General features: G+C 37.4%; 1 protein-coding gene across 1 annotated transcript in view; it reads right to left on the bottom strand.

The window, feature by feature from the left end:
* Window positions 1–389: 389 nt before the first annotated feature.
* MROH9 (maestro heat like repeat family member 9) overlaps window positions 390–24,633 on the bottom strand; it is a 112,951-nt gene continuing 88,707 nt past the window's right edge. Inside the window, exons 21-22 of the mRNA XM_047754383.1 lie at window positions 2,755–2,817; window positions 390–733 (exon numbers count right to left, since the gene is read on the bottom strand). Coding sequence (XP_047610339.1) covers window positions 390–733; window positions 2,755–2,817 — 407 coding nt within the window. The remainder of the gene's footprint in view (window positions 734–2,754; window positions 2,818–24,633) is intronic.

Below are 24,633 nucleotides of genomic sequence, written 5' to 3'. Positions count from 1 at the left end.
CTTTGTAAATACTGCACTAAGGAGCATTCATCCAAGCAGGATGGAAATAAGCACACTGTGTGCCACTAGGCTGTGGCCTTCCTGAGGACAGGAACCTTGTTTACATCATCCAAACATCCCCACTTTCTAGCACAGTGTCTGGCATTTAGAAGATGTCAATACATGTGTATTGACATCATCAAGCTCTAAGAGCTTGTCATCCCACACATTGCTTATATGATTTTTTGATTTTATTAATGTTTTTCATGAAGTAAGTCTTCTGATCAGTTTCAGACAGAAAGAGGCAACACATTTCTATACTTGAGAATAAAGAAAAGACATCAAATCTTCTAGTGTCCTTCAGAAAAGCATCTACACATATACTCAAATTATCAAGAGGGAAAGGAAAATCATTCCTTTTCTGAGGGGTATTCCAAGAGACAGAAGAACCTCCCATTATTTATTGATATGTCTTCATTCTTTACCAATTCATCTTCATAATTATCCTCTATAAAGGTTTCCTTATCATTCTTGGTTTCTTTAATCTCCATAGGACTGCCTGTCAGGTCCTTGGGCAGGTTATAATTATAAAGAGGCTTCAATTTTTTGATGTAGATGAAGTTAAACAATCTTCGGAAGCTTAGTTTAATATTTGAGGAGGTCAGTCTATGGGCTATTTCCTTAAAAAGTTTTTGTGTTATTCCTGCCAACTCCCTGATTGTAGGATCTTCATCCCGAAGCACACGATCAATAGCTGTAACAGTGGAAAGGACATTAGTTTAAGGTATCTCTCTCACAGTCTGTCTGAGCAGCTCTAACCCTAAATAGCCTCACCACTTTTCACAGAAGCCCCCTGCTCCTTTCCTCTACTCCAATTTTTGTTACTTTGACAAGTAGCATCCAGGAAGTTTTTATCCCCTGTCCTCACCAGACCTCATTAAAAGGATAGTGGAAATATTCACTGAGAATTTACTGAGTGCCAGGGGAGTTCCAGTTGTGGTGCAGTGGAAACGAATCTGACTAGGAACCATGATGTTTCAGGTTCGATCACTGGCCTTGCTCAGTGGGTTAAGGATCCGGCCTTGCTTTGAGCTGTGGTGTAGATCACAGATGTGGCTCAGATCTGGCATTGCTGTGGTTGTAGTGTAGGCTGGTGGCTACAGCTCCGATTAGACCCCCTAACCTGGGAACCTCCATATGCCCTGGGTGAGGCCCTAAAAAGACAAAAAAATTTATTGAGTGCCTATTATGTGCTCAGCCATCTTCTAGATAGCATCAATATATATTCATGAAGAGGTTTGGTATTATTGCTCATAATAATGAAAAAAATTGGACCATTCTAAATGTTCACAATAGGGAAATGCTTTAAAATTAGAAATATCACAAAGTGAAATAACACATACACATTAACATGATGATGCACAGCTATATTTCTTGACCTGAAAAATGTTTATGACGTATAAGTGAAAACATTTTAAAACAGGATAGTTTTAAAAATAAATATGTAATAGCTTACATCCTTTAAGAATATCTGTGATAAGGTATATAACAACATGCTAATATAATTATATCCAGATGCTGAACTTGTGGGACATTATAGTTTTATTTCCTAATAAAAATAAGTAGAGAGGGAAAATAGGACAAATTTAGAAAAGAGAGAGCAAGAGGAGGAGGAAGAGAGAAAGAAGAAAAATATTCTGAGAGATATGGAGGGAGAATTACAGTGCTTAGTATTTAGCAGGTGGTCAACAAATAAGTACTGAATGACAAATGAATGGATAAAAAATGAAAAAAAAAAAAAGAAGGAAGAGGATGTGTCAATACAGGTTCATCAGTTGTAGCCAATGTACTGAGTTCTGTAGGGGTGCCATCTAGTGGGGAATGTTGGTAATTGGGAGAGGTTATGCATGTGTGGGGGTAGGAGGTACATGGGAAATCTCTCTCTCTATCTCTCTCTCTCTCTCTCTTTTTTTTTTTTTTTCTGCATGCACACTGGTGGAAGTTCCTGGGCCAGGGGTTGAACCCACACCACAGCAGTGACCTAAGCTATGGCAGTGACAATGCCAGATCCTTAACCCCCCTGCATCACAAGGGAACTCTGAAATCTCTGTATCTTCCACTCAGTTTTTCTGTTAATCTAAAACTGCTCTAAAATATATTACAAAAAATTGTAACTTATAATTACAAAAAAATTGTAAAAAAAAATAAAAGAAGGCAGCCACTGTATTTTCTACATCACCTGTTTGTATATCTTATCCCAAAGAGGAAATAGGCAGAGGCTGAGAGAGAGATACTGATGATCCAAACATTTTAATAGAATAAACATTACCCTTCTTTAATTTCTTCTTCTGCAACTATACGTTGCTATGCCCTATAATGTAAACTTTCTGGGGGATTTGCTTTGTCTGCTGTTGTATGTTCTACAGATAGAATGGTGTGGCCACACAGTCAATGCTGGAAAAATAATTATTGAGTGGATAAATGAGTGAATGAATTCTTAACTTTCTGTAGTTCCCAAGGATTCTAGGATGATTGTTAGGTTTCAAATAATGAGAGGTATAGATGTAGATATTGAAACAGAGAGAAAGAATAGAAAAGAAAAAATATGCCCCCTTAACCCACTTCTTCCATTGATTCCCTCTTAACCACCTACCCACCTCAACCACTCTCTTCCCATTCCTGGCACCACTATAGAACTCATATATAAAGTGAATAATAAATAGTGAAGTTATTTAGGCCCATACTTAAAGATTTCATTATAATTTCAATACTTACCCTCAATCATGACTTCAATTTCATCTGTGAGCAGTAAATGGCCACCCAATTTTGCCAAGTACCCTATGCACAAAGTAAAATTAAAGTTACCCCCAAATACATTATGAAAATACATTATCTTATATTATCTGGCTACTTTCATTGATTTCTTCAAAGCAAAGTATCTCTAGGTTATCCCTGAATCATCTTTTAGTTCTTTTAAGTAATTATTGTTTAGTAAAGTCTTTATTGTGATATATGTATGTGCATAATGTGCACAAATCATAATTCTACAGCTCAATGGATGACCACAAAGTGAATACATCTAAAAACCACCTAGGTCATTAAATAGAATATTTAATCCTCCCTCATGCCCTTCGCAATATTCTTCTTCCCCTTTCAGAGTACATTCTTTTCTCAACATTACATAGTGAAACTCATCCATGCTTTTCTTTTTTTTAAATTACTCAATGAATTTTATTACATTCATAGCTGTACAACAATCATCACAACCAAATTTTATAGCATTTCCATTCCAAACCCTCAGTGCATCCCCCCATTCAGTCTTATTTGCAAACCATAAGTTTTTCAAAGTTTGTGAATCAGTATCTGTTTTGCAAAGAAGTTCATGATGTCCTTTTTTTAGATGCCACATGTAAGTGATAGGATTTGATGTTGGTGTCTCACTGTCTGACTGACTTCACTTAGCATGATAATTTCTAGGTCCATCCATGTTGCTAAAAATGATGTTATTTCTTTCCTTTTAATGGTTGAGTAATATTCCATTGTGTATATGTACCACTTCTTCTTCATCCACTCCTCTGTGAATGGGACATTTAGGTTGTTTCCATGTCTTGGCTATTGTATTTGATACTGCAATGAACACTGGAGTATATGTGTCTTTTTGAATCATGGTTTTCTCTGGATAGACGCCCAGGAGTGGGAATTATCAAAGGGTAATTCTATTTTTAATTTTCTGAGGAATCTCCATGCTGTTTTCCACAGTGGTTGCACCAATTTACATTCCCACCACCAACAGTGTACTAGGGTTCCTTTTTCTCCACACCCTTTCAAGCACTTATTGTTTGTAGAATTTTGATGATGGCCATCCTAGCTGGTGTCAGGTCGTACCTCATAGTGGTTTTGGTTTACATTTCACTAATAATTAGTGATGTTGGGCATCTTTTCCTGTGTTTTTTGGCCATCTGTATGTCTTCTTTGGAGAACTGTCCATTTAGATTTTCTGCCAACTTTTTGATGGGTTTTTGTTTTTTGTTTTTTTGGTTCTGAGATGCAGGAGGGATTTATAAATTTTGGAGCTTAATCCCTTGTGAGTCACCTCAGTTGCAAATATTTACTCCCATTCTGTGAGTTGTCTTTCTGTTTTGTTTAGGGTTTCTTTTGCTGTGCAGAAACTTTTAAGTTTAATTAAGTCCCATTTGTTTATTTTTGTTTTTATCGTCATTACTCTAGGAGGTAGATCTGAAAAGATTTTGCTGAGGTTTATGTGGGAAATCGTTTGGCCTATGTTTTCCTCCTAGAGTTTTATGGTCTATCTTATATTTAGGTCTTCAATCCATTTTGAGTTTATTTTGTGTATCGTGTTAGGAAGTGTTCTAATTTCATTCTTTTACATGTAGATGTGATTTTTCCCAGCACCACTTATTGAACAGGCAGTCTTTTCTCCATTGTATATTCTTGCCTCCTTTGTCATAGATTAGTTGATGGTAGGTGTATGGATTTATTTCTGGGCTTTCAATCCTGTTCCACTGACCTATATTTCTGTCTTAGTGCCAGAACCATATGGTTTTGATGACTGTAGCTTTGTAGTATAGACTGAATTTACAGAGCCTGATACCATTAGCTCCATTTTTCTTTTTCAGGATGTCTTTGGTTATTCTGGGTATTTTGTGCTTCCAAACAAAGTTTAAAAATTTTTGTTCTAATTCTGTGAAAATGTCCTTGGTAATTTTAAAGGGATTGCATTGAATCTGTAGATTGCCTTGGGTAGTGTAGTCATTTTGATAATATTGACTCTTCCAATCCAAGAGCATGGTATGTCTTTCCATCTGTTTGTGTCATCTTTGATTTCTTTCATCAGTGTCCTATAGTTTTCAAAGTATGGGTCTTTTGTCTCTCTAGGAAGGTTTATTCCTAAGTATTTTATTCTTTTGGATGCAATGGTAAACAGAATTGCTTCCCTAATTTCTCTTTCTCATCTTTCATTGTTAGTGTATAGAAATGCGGTTAATTTCTGTGTATTAATTTAGTGTCCCGCAACTTTGCCCAATTCATTGATGAGCTCTAACAGTTTTCTGGTAGAGTCTTTAGGATTTTCTAGGTATAATATCATGTCATCTGCAAACAGTGATAGTTTTACTTCTTCCTTTCCAAGTTGGATTCCTTTTATTTCTTTTACTTCTCTGATTGCTGTGCTAGGTCTTCCAAAACTATGTTGAATAGTAGTGGTGAGAGTGGACATCCTTGTCTTATTCCTGATCTCAGCAGGAATTCTTTCAGCTTTTCACCATTGAGAATGATGTTAGCTTTGGGTTTGTCATATATGGCCTTTATTATGTTGAGGTAGGTTCCTGCTATGCCCACTTTCTGAAGGGTTTTTATCAGATATGGGTGTTGGATTTTGTCAAAGGCTTTTTCCGCATCTATTGAGAGGATCATATGGTTTTTATGCTTTGGTTTGTTAATGTGGTGTATCACACTGATTGATTTGCATATGTTGAAGAATCCTGCCTCCCTGGGATAAATCCTACTTGGTCATGATGGGAAATCCTTTTAATGTATTGTTGGATTTGGTTTGCTAGTATGTTGTTGAGGATTTTTACATCTATGTTCATCAGTGAAGTTGGCCTGTGATTTTCTTTTTTTGTGGTATCTTTGTCTGGCTTTGGTATCAGGGTGATGGTGGCCTCATAGAATGAGTTTGGGAGTGTTCTTTCCTCTGTGATTTTTTTGGAAAAGTTTCAGAAGGATAAATGTTAGATCTTCTCTAAATGTTTGATAGAATTTGCCTGTGAAGCCATCTGGTCATGGACTTCAGTTTGTTGGAAGTTTTTAAATCACAGTTTCAATTTCAATACTTGTGATTGGTCCATTCATCTTTTCTATTTCATTTTGGTTTAGTCTTGGAAGATTGTACTTTTCTAAGAATTTGTACATTTCTAGGTTTTCTGTTTTATTGGTGTATAGTTGCATATAGCAGTTTCTTATGATCCTTTGTATTTCTGTGATGTCCGTTGTTACTTCTCCTTTTTCATTTCTAATTTTATTGATTTGAGTCCTCTCTCTTTTTTTATTGATGAGTCTTATAAGGGTTTATGAATTTCATTGATCTTTTCAAAGAACCAGCCTTTCGTTTCATTGATCTTTTCTATGGTTTTCTTCATTTCTATTTCATTGATTTTTGCTCTGATCTTTATGATTTCTTTCCTTCTACTAACTTTAGGTCTTGTCCGTTCTTCTCTTTCTATCTGCTTTAGATGTAAAGTTAGGTTGTTTATTTGAACTTTTTCTTGTTTCCCCAGGTAGGCTTTTATTGCTCTAAACTTTCCTCTTAGAACTGCTTTTGCTACATCCCATAGGTTTTGGAGTATTGTATCTTTGTTGTCATTTGCTTCTAGGTATTTTTTAATTTCCTCCTTGATTTCTTCAATGATCCATTGGTTGTTTAGTAGCATGTTGTTTTGTCTCCACGTGTTTGTGTTTTTTGCAGTTTTTTTCTTATTGTTGATTTCCAGTCATATAGCGTTGTGGTCAGAAAAGAGGTTTGATATGATTTCAATTTTCTTAAAGTTACCGAGGCTTGATTTGCAGCACAGGATGTGATCAATATTAGAGAGTGTTCCATGTGCACTTGAGAAGAGTATGTACTCTGTTGCTTTTGGATGGAAAGTCCTATAAATATCTATTAAGTCCATCTGGTTTAATGCATCATTCAGGGCCTGTGTTTCCTTATTGATTTTCTGCCTGGATGATCTGTCCCTTGCTGTAAGTGGGGTGTTAAAGATCCTCACTATTATTGTGTTATTGACGATTTGTCCTCTTAGGTTGTTAGCAGTTGCCTTATATATTGTGGTGATCCTTTGTTGAGTACGTAGATATTTAAAATTGTTTAATCTTCTTCTTGGATTGATCCTTTGATTATTATGTAGTGTCCTTCCTTGTCTCTTAAAACATTCTTCATGTTAAGGTCTATTTTGTCTGATCTGAGTACTGCTACTCCAGCTTTCTCTTGATTCCCATTTGCATGGAATATTTTCTTCCATGCTCTTACTTTCAATTTGTATGTGTCCCTAGAAGTGAAATGGGTCTCTTGAAGATAGCATATATATATGGGTCTTGTTTTGGTATCCATTCAAGCCAGCCTATGTCTTTTGGTTGGGGCATTTAGTCCATTAACATTTAAGGTAATGTATGTTCTTATTGCCATTTTATTAATTGCTTTAGATTTGTTTTTGTTGCTCATTTTTCTTTCCTTCTTCTCTTGTTCTCTCCTCTTGTGGTTTGGTGACTATCTTTAGTGTTGTAATTGAGTTGATTTTTCTTATTTGTTTGTGTATCAATTGTGGATTTTTGGTTTGCAGTTACTCTGAAGTTTTGATATGTCTATATATACAAGTGAGAATATTTTAAGTTATTGGTTTCTTAATTTAAGTGCATCTCCAGTGTTTTGCATTTATACCCTCCTCTTCTCATGATTTCTGATTTTGGTGGCATAATTGTGCATGGATCATTTCCTATCTTTAGTGTTTATGTACCTTTACTGATGAGCCTTGTCATTTTTGTGGTATTTTTGTTTCTGGTTGTGGCCTTTTCTTTCCTGCCTAGAGAAGTTCCTTTAGCATTTGTTGTAAAAATGATTTAGTGTTGCTGAATTCTCTTAGCTTTTACTTATCTGTAAAGCTTTTGATTTTTACTTCAAATCTCAATGAGAACTTTGATGAGTAAAGTAATCTTGGTTGGAGGTTTTTTCCTTTCATCATGTTATCATGCCACTCTCTCTGGCTTGCAGAGTTTCTGCTGAAAAATCTGCTAATAACCTTATCGGGGTTCCCTTGTATGTTATTTGTTTCTTTTCCTTAGCTGTTTCAATATTTTCTCTTTGTCTTTAATTTTGGTCAGTTTGATTAATATGTGTCGGGTTGTTCCTCCTTGGGTTCAGTTTATATGATACATTTTGTGCTTCCTGGATGTGAATGAGTGGTTCCTTTCCCATGTTAGGGAATTTTTTGGCTATTATCTCTGAATATTTTTTCTGTCCCTTTCTCTCTCTCTCTTCTCCTTCTTGCATCCCTATAATATGGATGTTGGTGCACTTAACATTGTCCCAGAGATCTCTGAGACTCTCTTCATTTCTTTTCAGTCTTTTTTCTCTTTTCTGTTCCACATCAGTGACTATGTCTCATCTGTCCTCCGCATCACTTATTTGTTCTTCTGCCTCCCATATTCTGCTGTTGGCTGCTTCTAATGAATTTTTTATTTCTTATTGTATTTTGCATCTCTTCTTGTTTAAGTTTTATATCTTGTATTTCTTTGCTCAGTGTTTCCCGTAAATTATCTGTCTTTGCCTCCAGTCTATTTCCAATGTCCTGCATTATCTTTACTATCATCAGTCTAAAGTCTTTTTCCTGGGGGCTGAGAATCTCCTGAACACTTAGCTGTTTTCCTGGTTTTTTTCCTTTCTCCCTCATCTGAGTTATAGTTGTCTGTCTTTTCATTTTTATAGGTTTTTTTGTGTGGTGTTCTTTTTGCAGACAATAGAATTGTAGCCTCTCTTACTTCTGGTGTCTGCCCCCCTTGTGGCTGAAATTGGTATGGGGGCTTGCTGTAGGATTCCTGATGGGAGGGAATGGTTCCTGCCCACTGGAAAGTGGGGCTGATTCTTATCCCTCCAGTAGGTGGGGTTTTCTCTGGGGTGAGATTAGAGGTGGCTGTGTGCCTAGGGGGCCATTAGGCAGCCAGTTTACTGATGGGAGGGGCTGTGATCCCACCTGGATTGTTGTTTGGCCTGGGGCTTCTCAGTGCTGATGTGCATGGCTAGATTTTTCCAAAATAGCCACCTCCAGAGAAACACATGCTGATGAATATTCCTGAAATCTCTGTCCCCAATGACCTTCCCCCACAACAAGCTACAGTCACCCCCTGTTTTCTCAGGAGATCCTCCAAGAATTGCATTCATCTCTGACCCAGATTCCTTTGGAGCATTTGCTTTGCCCTGGGATCTAGTGCACATGAAATTCTGCATGTGCCTTTAAAGAATGGGGTCTCTACCTCCCCCAGTCCTATGGAGCTCCTGTGCACAAGCCCCACTAGCCTTCAATGACAGATGCTCCAGGGGCTTTTTCTCCCAATGCCAGATCCCCAGGTGTGGGGATTTGATACAGGGCTCAGAACTCTCACTCCTCTAGGTGAGTCTCTGCAATACAGTTACTTTCCGGTCTGTAAGCTTCCCACCAAGGAGGTATGGGGTTGCTAATATAATGCAATCACCCCTACTACCTCTTAATGTGGCCTCCTCTTTGTCTTCTGGAGTAGGACATCTTTTTGAAAGTTTCCAGTCCATTTGGTTGAAGGTTGTTCATCATTTGGTTGTAATTTTGTTGTTTTTATGAGAGAAGTTGAGCTCCTTTTATTCCACCAATTTAATCCCATCTCCTCTCTCCCACTCCAGAGTCTTCCATGTTTTTCAGCATAGCATTAATTCATTCATTTCCATTGCTACAATGGAAATGACAGAGGTTGGCAAACTTTTCTTGAAAAACAGCTATACTTATTGACTCATTTGTTTATGGATTATCTATGACTGCCTTAACACTACAAAAGCAGAGTTGAGCAGTTGTGACAGAGACCAAATGGTACTCAAAGCCCAAAATATTTACTGTCTGGTTCTTTACAGGAGTTTGCTGAGTTTGCTTTTTATATATTTCATCTTATGAATGAAACACTTTTTATACATTCTGCCTGTGATGGATAACGTGTTGTTTCCAATATTGGGCTATTATGAATAGTGATGTTATTGTGGGTATTCTGTACATCAATTTTGGTGTGCGTTTGTATGCATTGCTGTTTGGGATATAATTAGGGGTGGTCTTACTAGCTAGTGGATATGCTTATGTTCACCTTAATTCATTACTGCAAGACAGTTTCCAAAGTGGTTGTACTAATTTTCACTCCTACCTGTATTATATGAACATTTGCATTGTTCTTCATTCTAACACTTGATATTATCAGTCTTTCTCCTTTTAGGCAGTCTCATGGATTTGGTGGCAGTATCATATGGTGATTTTAATTTGCTTTTCTTGTGATGACTGGTAAGTTTTGCATATTTCTTGACAACTTGAATATTTCTTTTGTGAAATGTCTTTTCAAGTAAGTCTCTTGTGTGTTTTTATATTGAGTTGAATTTTTATTGTTTATTTGTAGCATATTTAATTCTGCATACTAGTCTTTAAAATATTACACCCTTTATAAATAACTTCTCCTATCCCAGGGCTAAACTTTTCTATTTGTATTTTTTTTTTGGATGAACAGATGTCCCTAATTTTTTTGTTTAATATTTTTTTCAGTTTAAGTATAGTTAATTTTAATATTGTGTTACTTTCAGCACATATAGCACAATGATTCAGATATATATATATATATATATATATATATATATATATAGTCTCAGAATCTTTCCTCTTATAAGTTATTACAGAATATTGAGTATATTTCCTTATGCTATATAGTTGCCCCTTGTTGATTATCTATTTTATATATAGTATCATATATATGTAATTATAGACTCCTGATTCATACCTCCTACCACCTCTTTTTCCCCTTTGGTAACTGTAAGTTTGTTTTCTATGTCTGTGATTCTCTTTTATGTTTTGGAAATAAGTTTGTGTGTGTGTGTGTGTGTGTGTGTGTGTATTTCATATTGAGATTTATGAGCAGTTTGTATATTGTTGAGATTAATCTCTTATCAGTTGCATCATTTGAAAATATTTCCTCCCCTTATATAGGTTGTATTTTCATATTGTCTATGGTTTCATTTGCTGTGCAAAATATTTTATCATTAATTAGGTCTCATTTATTTATTTTTGTTTTGATTTCCATTGTACTTAGAGGTGGATACAAAAAGATATTGCTGTGATTTATGTCAAAGAGTGTCCTGCCTATGTTTTTCTCTATAGGTTTTATAGTATCTGGTCTTACATTTAGGTTTTGAATACATTTTGAGTTTATTTTTGTGTATGATATTAGAGAATGTTCTAATTTTATTCTTTTACATGTAGCTGTCCAGTTTTCCCAGCACCACTTATTGAAGAGACTGTCTTTTCTCCATTGTTTATTCTTTCCTCTTTTGCCATAGATTAATTGACCATTGGTGAGTGGGTTTATTTCTGGGTTTTCTATCCTGTTCCATTGATCTATATTTGTTTTTGTGCCAGGACAATTTTTTTTTGATGGCTACAGCTTTGTACTATAGTCTGAAGTCAGGGAGCATAATTTCTCCAGCTTCATTTCTCTTTTTCAAGATTGCTTTGGCTATTCAGGGTTTGTGTGTGTGTGTGTGTGTGTGTGTGTGTGTGTGTGTGTATGTGCGTGTATGTGTGTGTGTGTTTCCATGCAGATTTTTAAATTTTATGTTCTAGTTCTTTGAAACATACCATTGGTAATTTGATAGGGATTGTGTTGAATCTGTAAATTGCCTTAGGTAGTATAGTCATTTTGACAAAGTTGATTCTTCCAGTCCAAAAACAGGGTGTATCTTTCCATCCATTTGTGCCATCTTCTATTTCTTTGATCAGTGTCTTATAGTTTTAGGAGCACCTGTCTTTTTCTCTTTTTCTCCATTAGGTAGGTTTATTTCTAGCTATTTTATTCTTCTTGATGCAATGGCAAATGGGATTATTTCCTTAATTTATCTTCCTGATCTTATATATTGTTCGTGTATAGGAATGTAAGGGATGTATCTATATTCATTTTGCATCCTACAATGTTACTGAATTCATTGATGAGCTCTAATAGTTTTCTGGTAGTATCTTTAGTGTTTTCTATGTATAGTACCATGCCATCCTCAAATAGCAACAATTTTACTCTTCTTTTACAATTTGGATTTTTTTCATTTCTTTTTCTTATCTGATTGTGATGTCTAGGACTTCCAAAACTATGTTGAAGAAAAGTGGTGAGAGTGTACATCCTTGTCTTGTTCCTGATCTTAGAGAAAATGCTTTTAGCTATTCACCATTGAGAATAAGTGGTGTGGGTTTGTCATATATGGCCTTTATTATTTTGAGGTAGGTCTGCTATGCCCACTTCCTGAAGAGTTTTTTTTTCCAGAGTGACAGATGCACAGACCATTGGTACCACTGACCTTGGACACCACACCTTGAGGTCCTTGAGCAGGGGCAGGTGTTGAGACTCAGGCTCTGGAGGTCAGTTCCTGGGAGATGCCAAGGGTTGGTTGTGTGGAGACAGCCTAAGGTGCTAGGAGGTGGTATGCCATGGGCTGGGGAACAGAGCTCCACAGCTAAGGGAACCAAGGAGGAGGTCTTGGCTCAAAGGAGAAACAAGGAACCATTGTTGGGGAAGGCATGAGAAGTAGGGGCAGACTACCATAAGTATTTTCCCTGTACATACACAGACTCTCAGAGGGCAGGGCATCTATGGCACAGGACAGACATGGTAAGCCACTGCTCCCATGGGCTATGGGTGATAGGGAACCTCTTATGCAGGCTACATGTGACAGGGTGCCTCTTGAGCAGGCTAAAAGCAGTGAGGAGCTAAGCATGATGAAGCACCTCTTGTGTAATCTACAGGCAGCAGGGACAAACACTGCAGTTATTTCAGACACCAGAGGTGGGCATGGCCTGACACCACTAGGGGTCCATGAACAGGCACCACCTGCTGCCCCAGGCACCTCAGAGGTTGGCACAGAGGAGGTCATAGCAACTGAGTACCATATGTTGTTGCTCTCACTCCCCTGTAAACACAAACACCCTGCTGTTTCCACTGCCAAACTCTCTGGTGCCACCTACACTTGCCTGAGGATCACTGCCACTTCCCAGGACGCTGCAACTAGGAGCAGCCTGTACCACTTCCATGTAGCTCCTTGCAACAGTCAAAGTCCCAGCAACGAAGCACTGGCTACTAACCCTGCCCATTGTATCCATCTCCCTGGAAGCAAATCTGACACCATATTAAGGGGATAATAACATACATACACTGAGGAAAGAGACACAAGAGCAGCTCTCACAAAATACTAATGGTCACTCTCACATATAAACAGCCCTCAAGGACTACAGTAGTTGTTTTCCCTAAACTTACAGGATAAAAAAATATATATATATAAGCAAAATGAATTATCTCAGGAAGCACTTCCAATTAAAAGAACAGGAGACTACCCTGGAAGAAGCAGTCTAACAGACACAGAGTTCAAAAAGTAGATAGCAAAAATACTAAATTCAGGAATTAAGAGCAGATATGAACAGCAGATTACAAAGGAAATAGAAAATATAAGGAAGAGCCAAGAAAAATTAGAAAATTCAATTGCAGAGACAAGCTGAGTTAACGGCACTGAAAAGCAGAATGAATAAGGCAGAGAATGAATTAGTCACTTGGAAAATAGAATAATGGAAATCACTCAATCAGGACATTCAGAAAACCAAATAAAAATATGAAAGCAACAAAAGAAATCTATGGGATAATACAAAATAGGCCAATCTATGCATAAAAGGGATTATGGAAGGACAAGAAAAAGAAAAAGGGATTGAAAATTTATTTGAAGAACTTATGGCTGAAAACTTTCCAGATCTAAAGGAAACAGATATCAAGATACAGGAAGCACAGATGGCCCCAAACAAGTCAAACACAAACAGGCCCATGCCAACACATATTATAATAAAAATGGCAAAAGCTAAAGCTAAAGAGAGGATTCTAAAGGCAGCAAGAGAAAAACAAAGAGTTAATTACAAGGGAACACCCATAAGGCTATGATTTCTCTACAGAAAAACTACAGTGCCTGAAGGGAGTGCCAAGTTCCCTTTAAAGTTCTAAAAGGGAAAAATTTGCAGCCTAGAATACTCTACTGAGTGAGAATATAATTTAAAATAGAAGGAGAAATAAGGAATTTCTCCAACAAACAAAAACTAAAAGTGTATAGCAATACTATACCAATTCTAAAAGAAATACTGAAAGGGCTCCTCTAAATAAAAAAAAAAAAGTAAGAAAAAATAGGATGGAGGAAATCACAATTGGAAGCAATCATTTAAATAAGCCAGTATACAGATCTAAAAACAAAAAGCAAACAAAAAACTTATTGTAAAAGTGATGATAAACAAAAGGAACAGCAAAAGAGCAAACATGAAGATGTTAAAAAAGGACTTCAAAATCACAAAATGTGGAGAAGGAAAGTAAGAAAATATAGACTCTTTTTTTTAAGAACATGTTTAAACCTATATGACTATCAAGCCAAACATAGAATCAACTGGAAGACAAGATTTAAAATGGAAGTAGGGTCATGGACCTGGCATTATGTAAGCTGTGGTGTATGTTGCAGACGTGCCTTGGATCCTGCTTTGCTGTGGCTATGGCCTAGGCCGGCAGATATAGGTCTAATTTCACCCCACCCTGGAAACTTTCATATGCTGTGGTTGAGGTCCTAAAAAAAAAAAAAAAAAAGGGGTGTTTACTAAATACATATTTATCAATAATTACCTGGAATGTCCATGGACTAAACACTCTAATCAAAAGACATAGAGTGGCAGACTGGATTTAAAAAAAGAAGAGCCTACAATAATGCTGTCTACAAGAGACCCATCTTAGGGCAAAGGACACATATAAATTGAAAGTGAAGGGCTGGGGAAAGATATTTCATGCAAATGGGAAAAGACAGGAAAGCAGGAGTTCCAATACTCATATCAGACAAAATAGAATTCAACACAAAGTCCATAGAAATAAAGAAGGACACTATTTAATGATAGAGGGAGCCATTCCAGAAGAGGGTATTAAAATCTTTAATATATATGCCCCTAATTTTAGGAGTACACAAATACATAAATGCTAACAGACATAAAAAGAGAAATTGATGGGAATACAATAATAGGAGAATTTAACATCCTACTCACATCAATGGAAAGATCCTCTAGACAGAAAATCAATAAGGCAGCAGAGATCCTAAATGACACAATATAAAAGTTAGACTTCATTGACATTTTCAGGAAGGACATCCAAGAATATCAGAATATACATTTTTTTCAAGTGCACATGGAATATTTTCAAGGATTGACTGCATACTGGTGCACAAAACTAACCTCAACAAATCTAAGTGTATAGACATTATTTCAAGCATCTTCTCTGACCACAATGGCCTGAAACTAGAAATCAATGATAGGAAAAAAATGAGAAAAAGTTGACTACATGGAGACTATAAACAACATGCTACTAAAAAAACAATGTGTTCACAAGGAAATCAAAAGGGAAATTAAAAAATACCTTGACAAAAGATAATGAAAACACAACCATTCAAACTCTGTAGGACCTAAATCATATACAAAAATAAACTCAAAATGGATTAAAGACCTAGATTTAAGACCAGACACAATAAAACTCTTAGAGGAAAACATAGGCCAAACACCCTCTGACATAAACGACAGCAACATCTTCTCAGATCCACCTCTTTGAGTATTGACAATAAAAACAAAAATAAACAAATGGGACCTAATCAAACTTCAGAGTTTCTGCACAGCAAAGGAAACCCTAAACAACACAAAAAGACAAACCACGGAATGGGAGAAAATCTTCGCAAGTGAATCAATTGACAAGGGATTAATCTCCAAAATTTACAAACACCTTCAGCAACTCCTTACCAAAACAAAACAACAACAACAACAAAAAAACCCCAAACAACCCCATCAAAAAGTGGGCAGAAGATCTAAACAGACAGTTCTCCAAAGAAGACATACAGATGGCCAAAAAACACATGAAAAGATGTTTAACATCACTCATTATTAGAGAAATGCACATCAAAACCACAATGAGGTACCACCTTACACCAGCCAGAATGGTCATCATCCAAAAGTCTACAAACAATAAGTGCTCGAGAGGGTGTGGAGAAAAAGGAACACTAGTACACTGTTGGTGGGATTGTAAATTGGTGCAACCACTGTGGAAAGCAGTATGGAGATTCCTCAGAAAACTAAAGATAGAACTACCATTTGATCCAGCAATCCCACTCCTGGGCATCTACCCGGAGAAAAATCATGACTCACAAAGACACATGTACTCCAATGTTCATTGCAGCACTATTTACAATAGCCAAAACATGGAAACAACCTAAATGCCCACTGACAGAGGAGTGTATCAAGAGGATGTAGTACATATACACAATGTAAATTAACTCAGCCACTAAAAAGAACGAAATACTGGCATTTTTAGCAACATGGATGGTCCTAGAAACTACCATGCTAAGTGAAGTCTGCCATACAATGAGACACCAACATCAAATGCTTTCACTGACATGTGGAATCTGAAAAAAGGACAGACTGAACTTCTTTGCGGAACAGATGCTGGCTCACAGACATTGAAAAACTTATGGTCTCTGGAGGAGACAGTTTGGGGGGTGGGGGGATGTGCCTGGACTATGGGATGGAAATCCTGTGAAATCAGATTGTTATGATCATTATATAACTACAGATGTGATAAATTCATTTGAGTAATAAAAAAATAATTATATATAAAAAAAACCCTCTATGGTCAGCCTAAAAGCAGTTCTTAGTGGGAAGTTCTTAGAAAAACAGGCCTTCCTCAAAAAAGAAGAAAAATCTCTAATCAACAACTTAACCCACTACCTAAAATAATTATAAAAAGAGGACAAACAAAAGCTAAAGTGAGCAGAAGGAAGGAAATCATAAAGATCAGAGAGGAAATCAATAAAATAGAGGTTCAAAAAACAACAGAAATAATCAATAAAGCCAAGAGCTGGTTCTTTGAAAGGGTAAACAAAATTGACAAACCACTGGCCAGAGTCACCAAGAAGAGGAGAGAAAGAACTCAAATAAACAGAATAAGAAATGAAAAAGGAGAAATCTCAACAGATACTGCAGAAATAAAAAAAAACACAAAATACTATGAACAATTTACATGCTAACAAATTTGGCAACCTAGAAGAAATGGACAATTTTCTAGAGACTTACAGCCTGCAAAATCTGAATCAAGAAGAAATAGATCAATTAAATAGACTGATCACTAGAAATGAAATTGAATATATCATAAAACACTCCCTACAAACAAAAGTCCAGGACAAGATGGCTTCAGAGGGGAATCCTACCAACAATAAAAGGAGAACTTATACCCATCCTTCTTAAATTTTTCAAAAGGTTGAAAAAGAAGGAACACTCACAAAGACATTCTATAAAGCCAACATCACCCTAATACCAAAACCAAAAATACTACCAAAAAAGAAAATTATATGCCAATATCTTTGATGAATACAGACACAAAAATTCTCAACAACATTTTAGCTAACTGAATCCAACAACATGTAAAAATGGTCATACACAGAGTTCCTGTTGTGGCACAGCAGAAATGAATCCAACAGGTATCCATGAGGATGTGGGTTCTTCTTTGGCCTTGCTCAGTGGGTTGGGGATCAAGCATTGCCATGAGCTGTGGTGTAGGTCTCAGATGTGGCTCAGATCTCACTTTGATGTGGCTGTGGTATAGGCTGGTGGCTGTGTCTCTGATTTGATCCCTAGTCAGGGCACTTTCATATGCCACAGGTGCAGCCCTAAAAAGCAAAATAAATAAATAAATAAAAATCATATACCATGACCAAGTGGGATTCATCCCAGGTTCACAAGGATGATTCAACACATGTGAATCAATCAATGTCATACATCGCATTAACAAAAGAAAAGTCAAAAACCGCATGATCACCTTAGTAGATGTAGAAAAAGCATTTGACAAAATCCAACATCCATTCATGATAAAAAACTCTTACCAAAGTGTGTATAGGGGGAACATACCTTATCCTAATCAAAGCCATTGATGACAAACCCAAAGCTAATATAATACTCAAAAGAGAAAAGCCGAAAGCCTTCCTACTAAAATCTAGAAGAAGAAAAGGATGCCCACTCTCACCACTTTTCTTCAGCATAGTATTGGAAGTCCTTGGCATGGAAATCCAACAAACAAAAGAAGTAAAATGTATCCAGATTGGAAGAGAAGAGGTAAAATGATCACTCTATGCAGATGACATGATACTATCTATATATAGAAAACCCTAAGCATTCCACACAAAAACTACTTGAACTGATCAATGAATTCAGCAAAGTAGCAGGATACAATATCAACATTCAGAAATTGGTTGCATTTCTGCATACTAACAATGGAAAATTAGAAAAGGAATGTAAAAATACCATACCTTTTAAAATCACACCCTGCAAAATTAAATTCCTAGGAAGAAACCTGACAATGGAGGTGGAAGACTTATATGCTAAGAACTATAAAACATTTTTCAAGGAAATTAAAGAGGATTCAGAGAAACGGCAAGATATTCTATGCTCCTGGATTGGAAGAATTAATATTATTAAAATGGCCATACTGGAGTTCCCGTCGTGGCGCAGTGGTTAACGAATCCGACTAGGAACCATGAGGTTGCGGGTTCGATCCCTGCCCTTGCTCAGTGGGTTGACGATCCGATGTTGCCGTGAGCTGTGGTGTAGGTTGCAGACGCGGCTCGGATCCCATGTTGCTGTGGCTCTGGGGTAGGCTGGCAGCTACAGCTCCGATTGGACCCCTCTCCTGGGAACCTCCAAATGCCGTGGGAGTGACCCAAGAAACAGCAAAAAAGACAAAAAAAATAAAATAAAATAAAATAAAATGGCCATACTGCCCAAAGCAATATAGAGTGTCAGTGCAATCCCTATCAAATTACACATGACATTTTTCACAGAACAAGAACAAACAATCCAAAAATTTATATGGAACCATAAAAGACACAGAACTGCCAGAGCTATCCTGAGGAAAAAAACCAAAGAACGAGCAAGAGACATAACTCTCCCAGACTTCAGACAATATTATAAAGCTACAGTAATCAAGACAGGGTGGTAGTGGTACCAAAACAGACATAAGGAGCAATGGAACAGAATAGAGAACCCAGAAATACACCTAGACACTATGGTCAATTAATGTTCAACAAAGGAGGCAAGAATATAAAATAGGAAAAATACAGTCTCTTCAGCAAGTGGTGCTGGGAAAACTGGACAGCTGCCTGTCAGTCAACGAAGATAGAACACACCCTCACGCTGTGCACAAAAATAAACTCAAAATGGCTTAAAGACTTAAACATAAGGCAAGACACCATCAAAGTCCTAAAAGAGAACATAGGCAAAACATTCTTTGACATCAAATACACCAATGTTTTCTTAGGTCAGTCTCCCCAGGCAACAGAAATGAAAACAAAAATAAACCAATGGGACCTAATGAAACTTACAAGCTTTTGCACAGCAAAGGTTACCATAAAAAGAAAAAAGAAAAAAAAAGACAACCTATGGAATGGGAGAAAATAATTTCAAATGATGCAACCAACTAGGGCTTGCTTAATATCTAAGATATGCAAACAACTTATACAACTCAACAGCAAACAAACAAAGAAACAAATCCCAATTTTAAAATGGGCAGAATTGAATAGGCATTTCTCCAAGAAGATATACAGATGGCCAACAGGCACATGGAAAAATGCTCAACATCACTAATTATTAGAGAAATACAAATCAAAACTACAGTGAGGTACCACTTCACACTGGTGCGAATGACCATCATAAACAAATTCACAATAGCCAAGACACAGAAACAACCTAATCGTCCATCAACAGATGAATGGATTAAGAAGATGTGGTATATACATACATAATTAAATACTTTATAATTATAAGGGCTGGCCTATTTTAAGTTTACTCTTATTCCTAGGGTAGAGACATAGGGATTTCAGCTGAAAATCTGATATTTTTTCTTTCCAATTGACTAGCAAGTAGAAGAGGATGCAGGAACTGGAACAAAAATCTTGGACCTGCTATAGGAAACTTTGTGATAAGAATGGTAGAGAACAAAAATGTTGGCACTAGTCTACTTATACAAGGCTTGTTAAATGAGAGAGAAATAAACTACTGTTTTGTTCAAGCCATAATTATATTCAGATATTTCTTAGACTGTATAAAACTAATAAATACAATATTACCACCAAAGGAGCAAAATAGGTGGCAAAATTAGACAAAACCATCTGAAAATTAAATGGCTTTATTGAAATGATGTTTTTGGAAGTTGCAGGTTAAAACAGAATTTTTTTGTCTTTTTAGGGCCACACCCATGGCATATGGAGATTCCCAGGCTAGGGGTTGAATCAGATCTGTAGCTGCTGGCCTCTGCCACAGCCACAGCAATGCCAGAGCTGAGCCACATCTGCAACCTACACCACAGCAACACACATGCTTAATCCACTGAGTGAGGCCAGGGATGGAAACTGTGTCCTCATGGATGCTAGTCAGATTTGTTTCCACTGAACCATGATGGAAATCCTATTGTTTTGAAAAACATGACAGATTAACCCAAATGCCAAAAAAAGTGCTCATGGGTGTCATCTTAGCTGTGTGGAAGAATGCAGTTGATAGTGGTGGGGAGCATGAGGAATAGGAAGTGCAAGATCCATTCACAAGTAGGGCTGACAGTCAGCTCTGATAAGTTGCTACCAGGCGGAAATGCAGGTTCAGTGTAGCCTTCTCTTGCTATCAAATAATTGGAAATCAGAGATACTTATGTGAAAACTCTTTAAATTTTAAGTGTTGGTGATTGTGGCACACTGCCAACTGTCAATCTTATATCTCTGTCTCTTTCTTGTCCATTAAAAACTCCTGCAATTCCAAGTATCTCTTAGAACTTATGATTGGCATTGTGGCAGTTCTGGTCATTAGGAATATAAGATAAATCACTTGTTGGGACTTTGAAAAAAGCTTTGTAAAATTAGATTGACTCAACAAACCTTTTGCCCTTTACTTTTGAGTTTCTTCCTTGGTATAACTGCAAAAATTCTGAAGGTAATCAGTAAACACATGCTAAGGATGATGGCATTATTATAAGGGCAATGATGCAATGAATATCTATATACACTCATCCTTTCTCATATATGAATGTATCAGGGGATGAATTCTCTGGAGATTGTTTAATCAAAAGAATATGCCTTGCCCATTTGGGTGGATATTATCAAACTCTTCTTAAAGATTATAGTCATATACAGTCTGAACAGTAATATAAGTGATTACCTACTTTGTGCAACATGGAAAAAATGTGTACTATTAATCTTTTTGTTGTTTGTCACCTTGATGGATGGAAACACTTTCTCAATTCAATTTGCATCACTTTTTAAAAATGGCCACACCCACAGTATATGGAAGTTCTCAGTCCTGGGGTTGAATTCGAGCCACTGCCACAACCTATGCTACCACTACAGCAAAGCTGGAACATTTAAACCCACAGTGCCAAGCTACAGTTTGAACCCAGGCCTCTGCAGCTACTCAAGCTGCAGCAGTTGGATTGTTGATAGCCTTAGCTATAGCAGGAACTCCTGCATCACTTTTTTGATGAAGCTATGAAAAAAACTTATGTGTATGAGCCAATGATTTTTTTTCATGTACTTGTCCATATTTCTAGCAGGACAATGCCAGAAATTTGTCTTTTATTGTGGATTTGTGAGGATTCTTTAGACATTAAGAATTAATTCACTCTTTTTATGTGATATAAATATTTTATTACAGTTTGGCTTTTGACTTTGTTTATAGCGATTTTACCTTTGAGAAATGTTTTGTTTTACATGCTTTGTCAATTTTTTTCTGTATGATTTTTACATAGAATGATTTTACCTATGCTATGATTATGAAGCTAATTCTGCTACGCTATTTTGTCTAATTTTATTTACAATTATGGTTTATTTTTAGCATTTGAGCCTTTGGCCATCTGGAATTTATTTAGCATAAAGAGTGGAATAGGAATAAAATAATTTTAACAATTTTAGATGGCTCATCAAAAGTCCCCAAATCATTTAAGGATTATTCCATATTTTATTCTCTATTAGTTAAAGCCAATGATTCACTTTGAAATATTGCATGTTTTGGCAGTTATTTCTGAATATTATTTTGTTCCATTTACCTGTCTATTCATTCCACATTATTTTGATTATTTTAACTATAGTAATATCTGATAAGGGTAGTTCTCTCTCATTGTTTTTTGGTTAGAATTTACTGGATACTTTAATGTGGTAATGTTTGTACTTTAATTTAAAATTAGAATGTCAATTTTGGAAAAAAAAGCTCTTGATATTTTAATTGGCATTTCATTCTATGTGTAGATTAATTTTGAAAAGAGTTGGCATATCTAAAATTTTTATTCTGCCCCAAACTGTGGTTTAAACCTTTCTCCTTAATTTTTTGTGTGTCTTTTAGTAATGTTTGCAAGCTTCTTCATAGAAGTATTGCATACATTTTAAAGTTCCTGAGAGTGAGGGGCAAGATGGTGGAAGAGTAGGGGGATGTGGTTGCCCTCTCCCACAAACACAACAAAAAAACACATGTATATGTTAAATGACTTGCATAGAACAGCAACTGAATGCTGGCAGAAGAACTTAAACCTCAAAAAATGGCAAGAATCTCATGACATAACTGGATAAAACAAGAGAAAAGAGGAGAGAGAGAGAAGGGGAATCAGGACTGGAGTGGAACTCCTGAGAGGGAACTGTGAAGGAGAAAGTGAACCCATACCCTGGAAAGTCAACTAATTGATTGAAAGATCAACTGAGTTGGAGGGATCTCCAGACACCAAGAAAAGCACAGAAGTAGGTCTGAGATCTGAAAAGCAGAGTGAGAGCTGCACAGATCATCTGAATTACTGGCACAGTCACCAAAAACTGAGACACTCAGGTGGGGGCTGGGCACTGAGACCTAGGCTCTGGAGGGTGGTCCCCAGGAGCAGGCTGGGATTGGCAGTGTGGAGACAGCCTGAGGGACTAGGAAGCAGTGTGTCATGGGTGGAGGGAGCAATATGCTAAGGGCTGGGGAGTAGAAAGCTGCAACAGAGGGAACCTGGGAGAAGATATGGACCCACAGGAGAGACAAGGCGCCAGAGTTGGGGAGAGGAGGAGGGGCAGGCTGCCATAGAATACTCCCTGCACCCCAGCAAGCATGCTTGCCCACCAGCTAGCAGAGAGCAGAGCTTCCTAGTGCATCCCCCTCCCCAACCCCACACACACCTGGCCAAAAGCAACCTGCCACCCCAGAGGACACTGGCCTCACCACTTGCGGGAAACCAACCACCTTTAGGGCTTTCCCCAGCTTGGCCTACCCACCCTCTGGAGGCACCGCACTCCCATGGAGCAGCCACCTAGCATTGCTCACCCCTGGAAGAGCTCCACAGCCCAAGAGCACTGGGGCAAATCCCCCCCGGCCACAGGAAGTCTGTTTCCATCGTGGTGCAGACCTGCTAGTACCATCCGCCCTCTAGAAGTGTTCCTTTGTCTCTGAGCCAGCCAGCTAGCCCCACCCACCCTCCGAAAATGCTCCTTTGCCTCAGATCAAGCCGCCCAGCCCAGCCTACCCTCAGAAAGCACTGCACTCCAGCAGAGAAAGCCACCCAACACCACCCACCCTCAGGAAGAGCTCCGCAGCTCAGGAGCACCAGGGCAAACCCTGCCAGGCCATGGTAATTGTGCCACCACTGCAGGGTGGTCCTGCTAGTCCCACCTTCCCTTGGGAAGTCCTCCTTTGCTCAGGAAACACCCCACTGTCTCAAAGAGGGCTGGCCAACACCACAAGCCCTCAGGAAGCATCCATAGCAGTGCCAGGGCAAACCCTGACCAGCCACGGGGAGTGTGCCTCCACCACGAAAAAGAAAATAACAAGCAAGATGAAGAAACTCAGAAACCATTCCCAGTTAAGCCAACAGGAGAACTCACCTAAAGCAGTCAACAATGAAACAGACCTCTTCAGTCTGACAGACTTAGAGTCCAAAAGGGAGATAGTGAAAATACTGTAGGAATTAAGAGAAGATATGAACAGTTATGGAGACTCCCTAAGAAAGGAACTAAAAAATATAAGAAGCCAAGAAAAATGAGAAAATTCATTTGCAGAGATACAAACTGAGCTAAGGGCAGTAAAAACCAGAATGAATAATGCAGAGGAACGTATCAGTGATGTGGAAGATAGAATAATGGAAATCACCCAAACAGGACAACAGACAGAAAAACAAATGAAAAAACATGAAAGCAATATAAGAGACCGATGGGATAATATAAAGTAGACAAATCGATGCATATTAGGAATTCCAAAAGGAGAAGAAAAAGAGAAGGGGATTGAAAATATATTTGAAGAAATTAACACTGGAAACTTTCCAAATCTAAAGGATACTGACTTCAAGACACAGGAAGCACAGAGGGCCCCAAACAAGTTGAAACCAAATAGACCCACACCAAGACACATTATAATAAAAATGGCAAATGTTAATGATAAAGAGAGGATCTTAAAAGCTGCAAGAGAAAAGCAATGTTTCAATTATAAGGGAACCCCCATAAGGCTATCAGCTGATTTTTCTACAGAAACTCTATAGGTCAGGAGGAAATGGTAAGAGATATTTAAAGATTTGAAAGGAGAAAATATAAAACCTAGAACACTCTATCCAGCAAGAATATCATTTTAAAATGGAAGGGGAAATAAAAAATTTTTCAACAAACAAAAGCCAAAAGAATGCAGCAATCCAAAACCAATTCTACAAAAAATATTGAAAGGGCTTCTCTAAAGTTAAAAAAAAAAAAAGAGGAAGAACTAGGATGGAGGAAACCATAATCAGAAGCATACAGAT

Source organism: Phacochoerus africanus, chromosome 11 (genome assembly GCF_016906955.1).
Source record: "Phacochoerus africanus isolate WHEZ1 chromosome 11, ROS_Pafr_v1, whole genome shotgun sequence".
NCBI classification, from domain to species: domain Eukaryota; kingdom Metazoa; phylum Chordata; class Mammalia; order Artiodactyla; family Suidae; genus Phacochoerus; species Phacochoerus africanus.
This window is presented reverse-complemented; position numbering and strand designations above follow the sequence as displayed.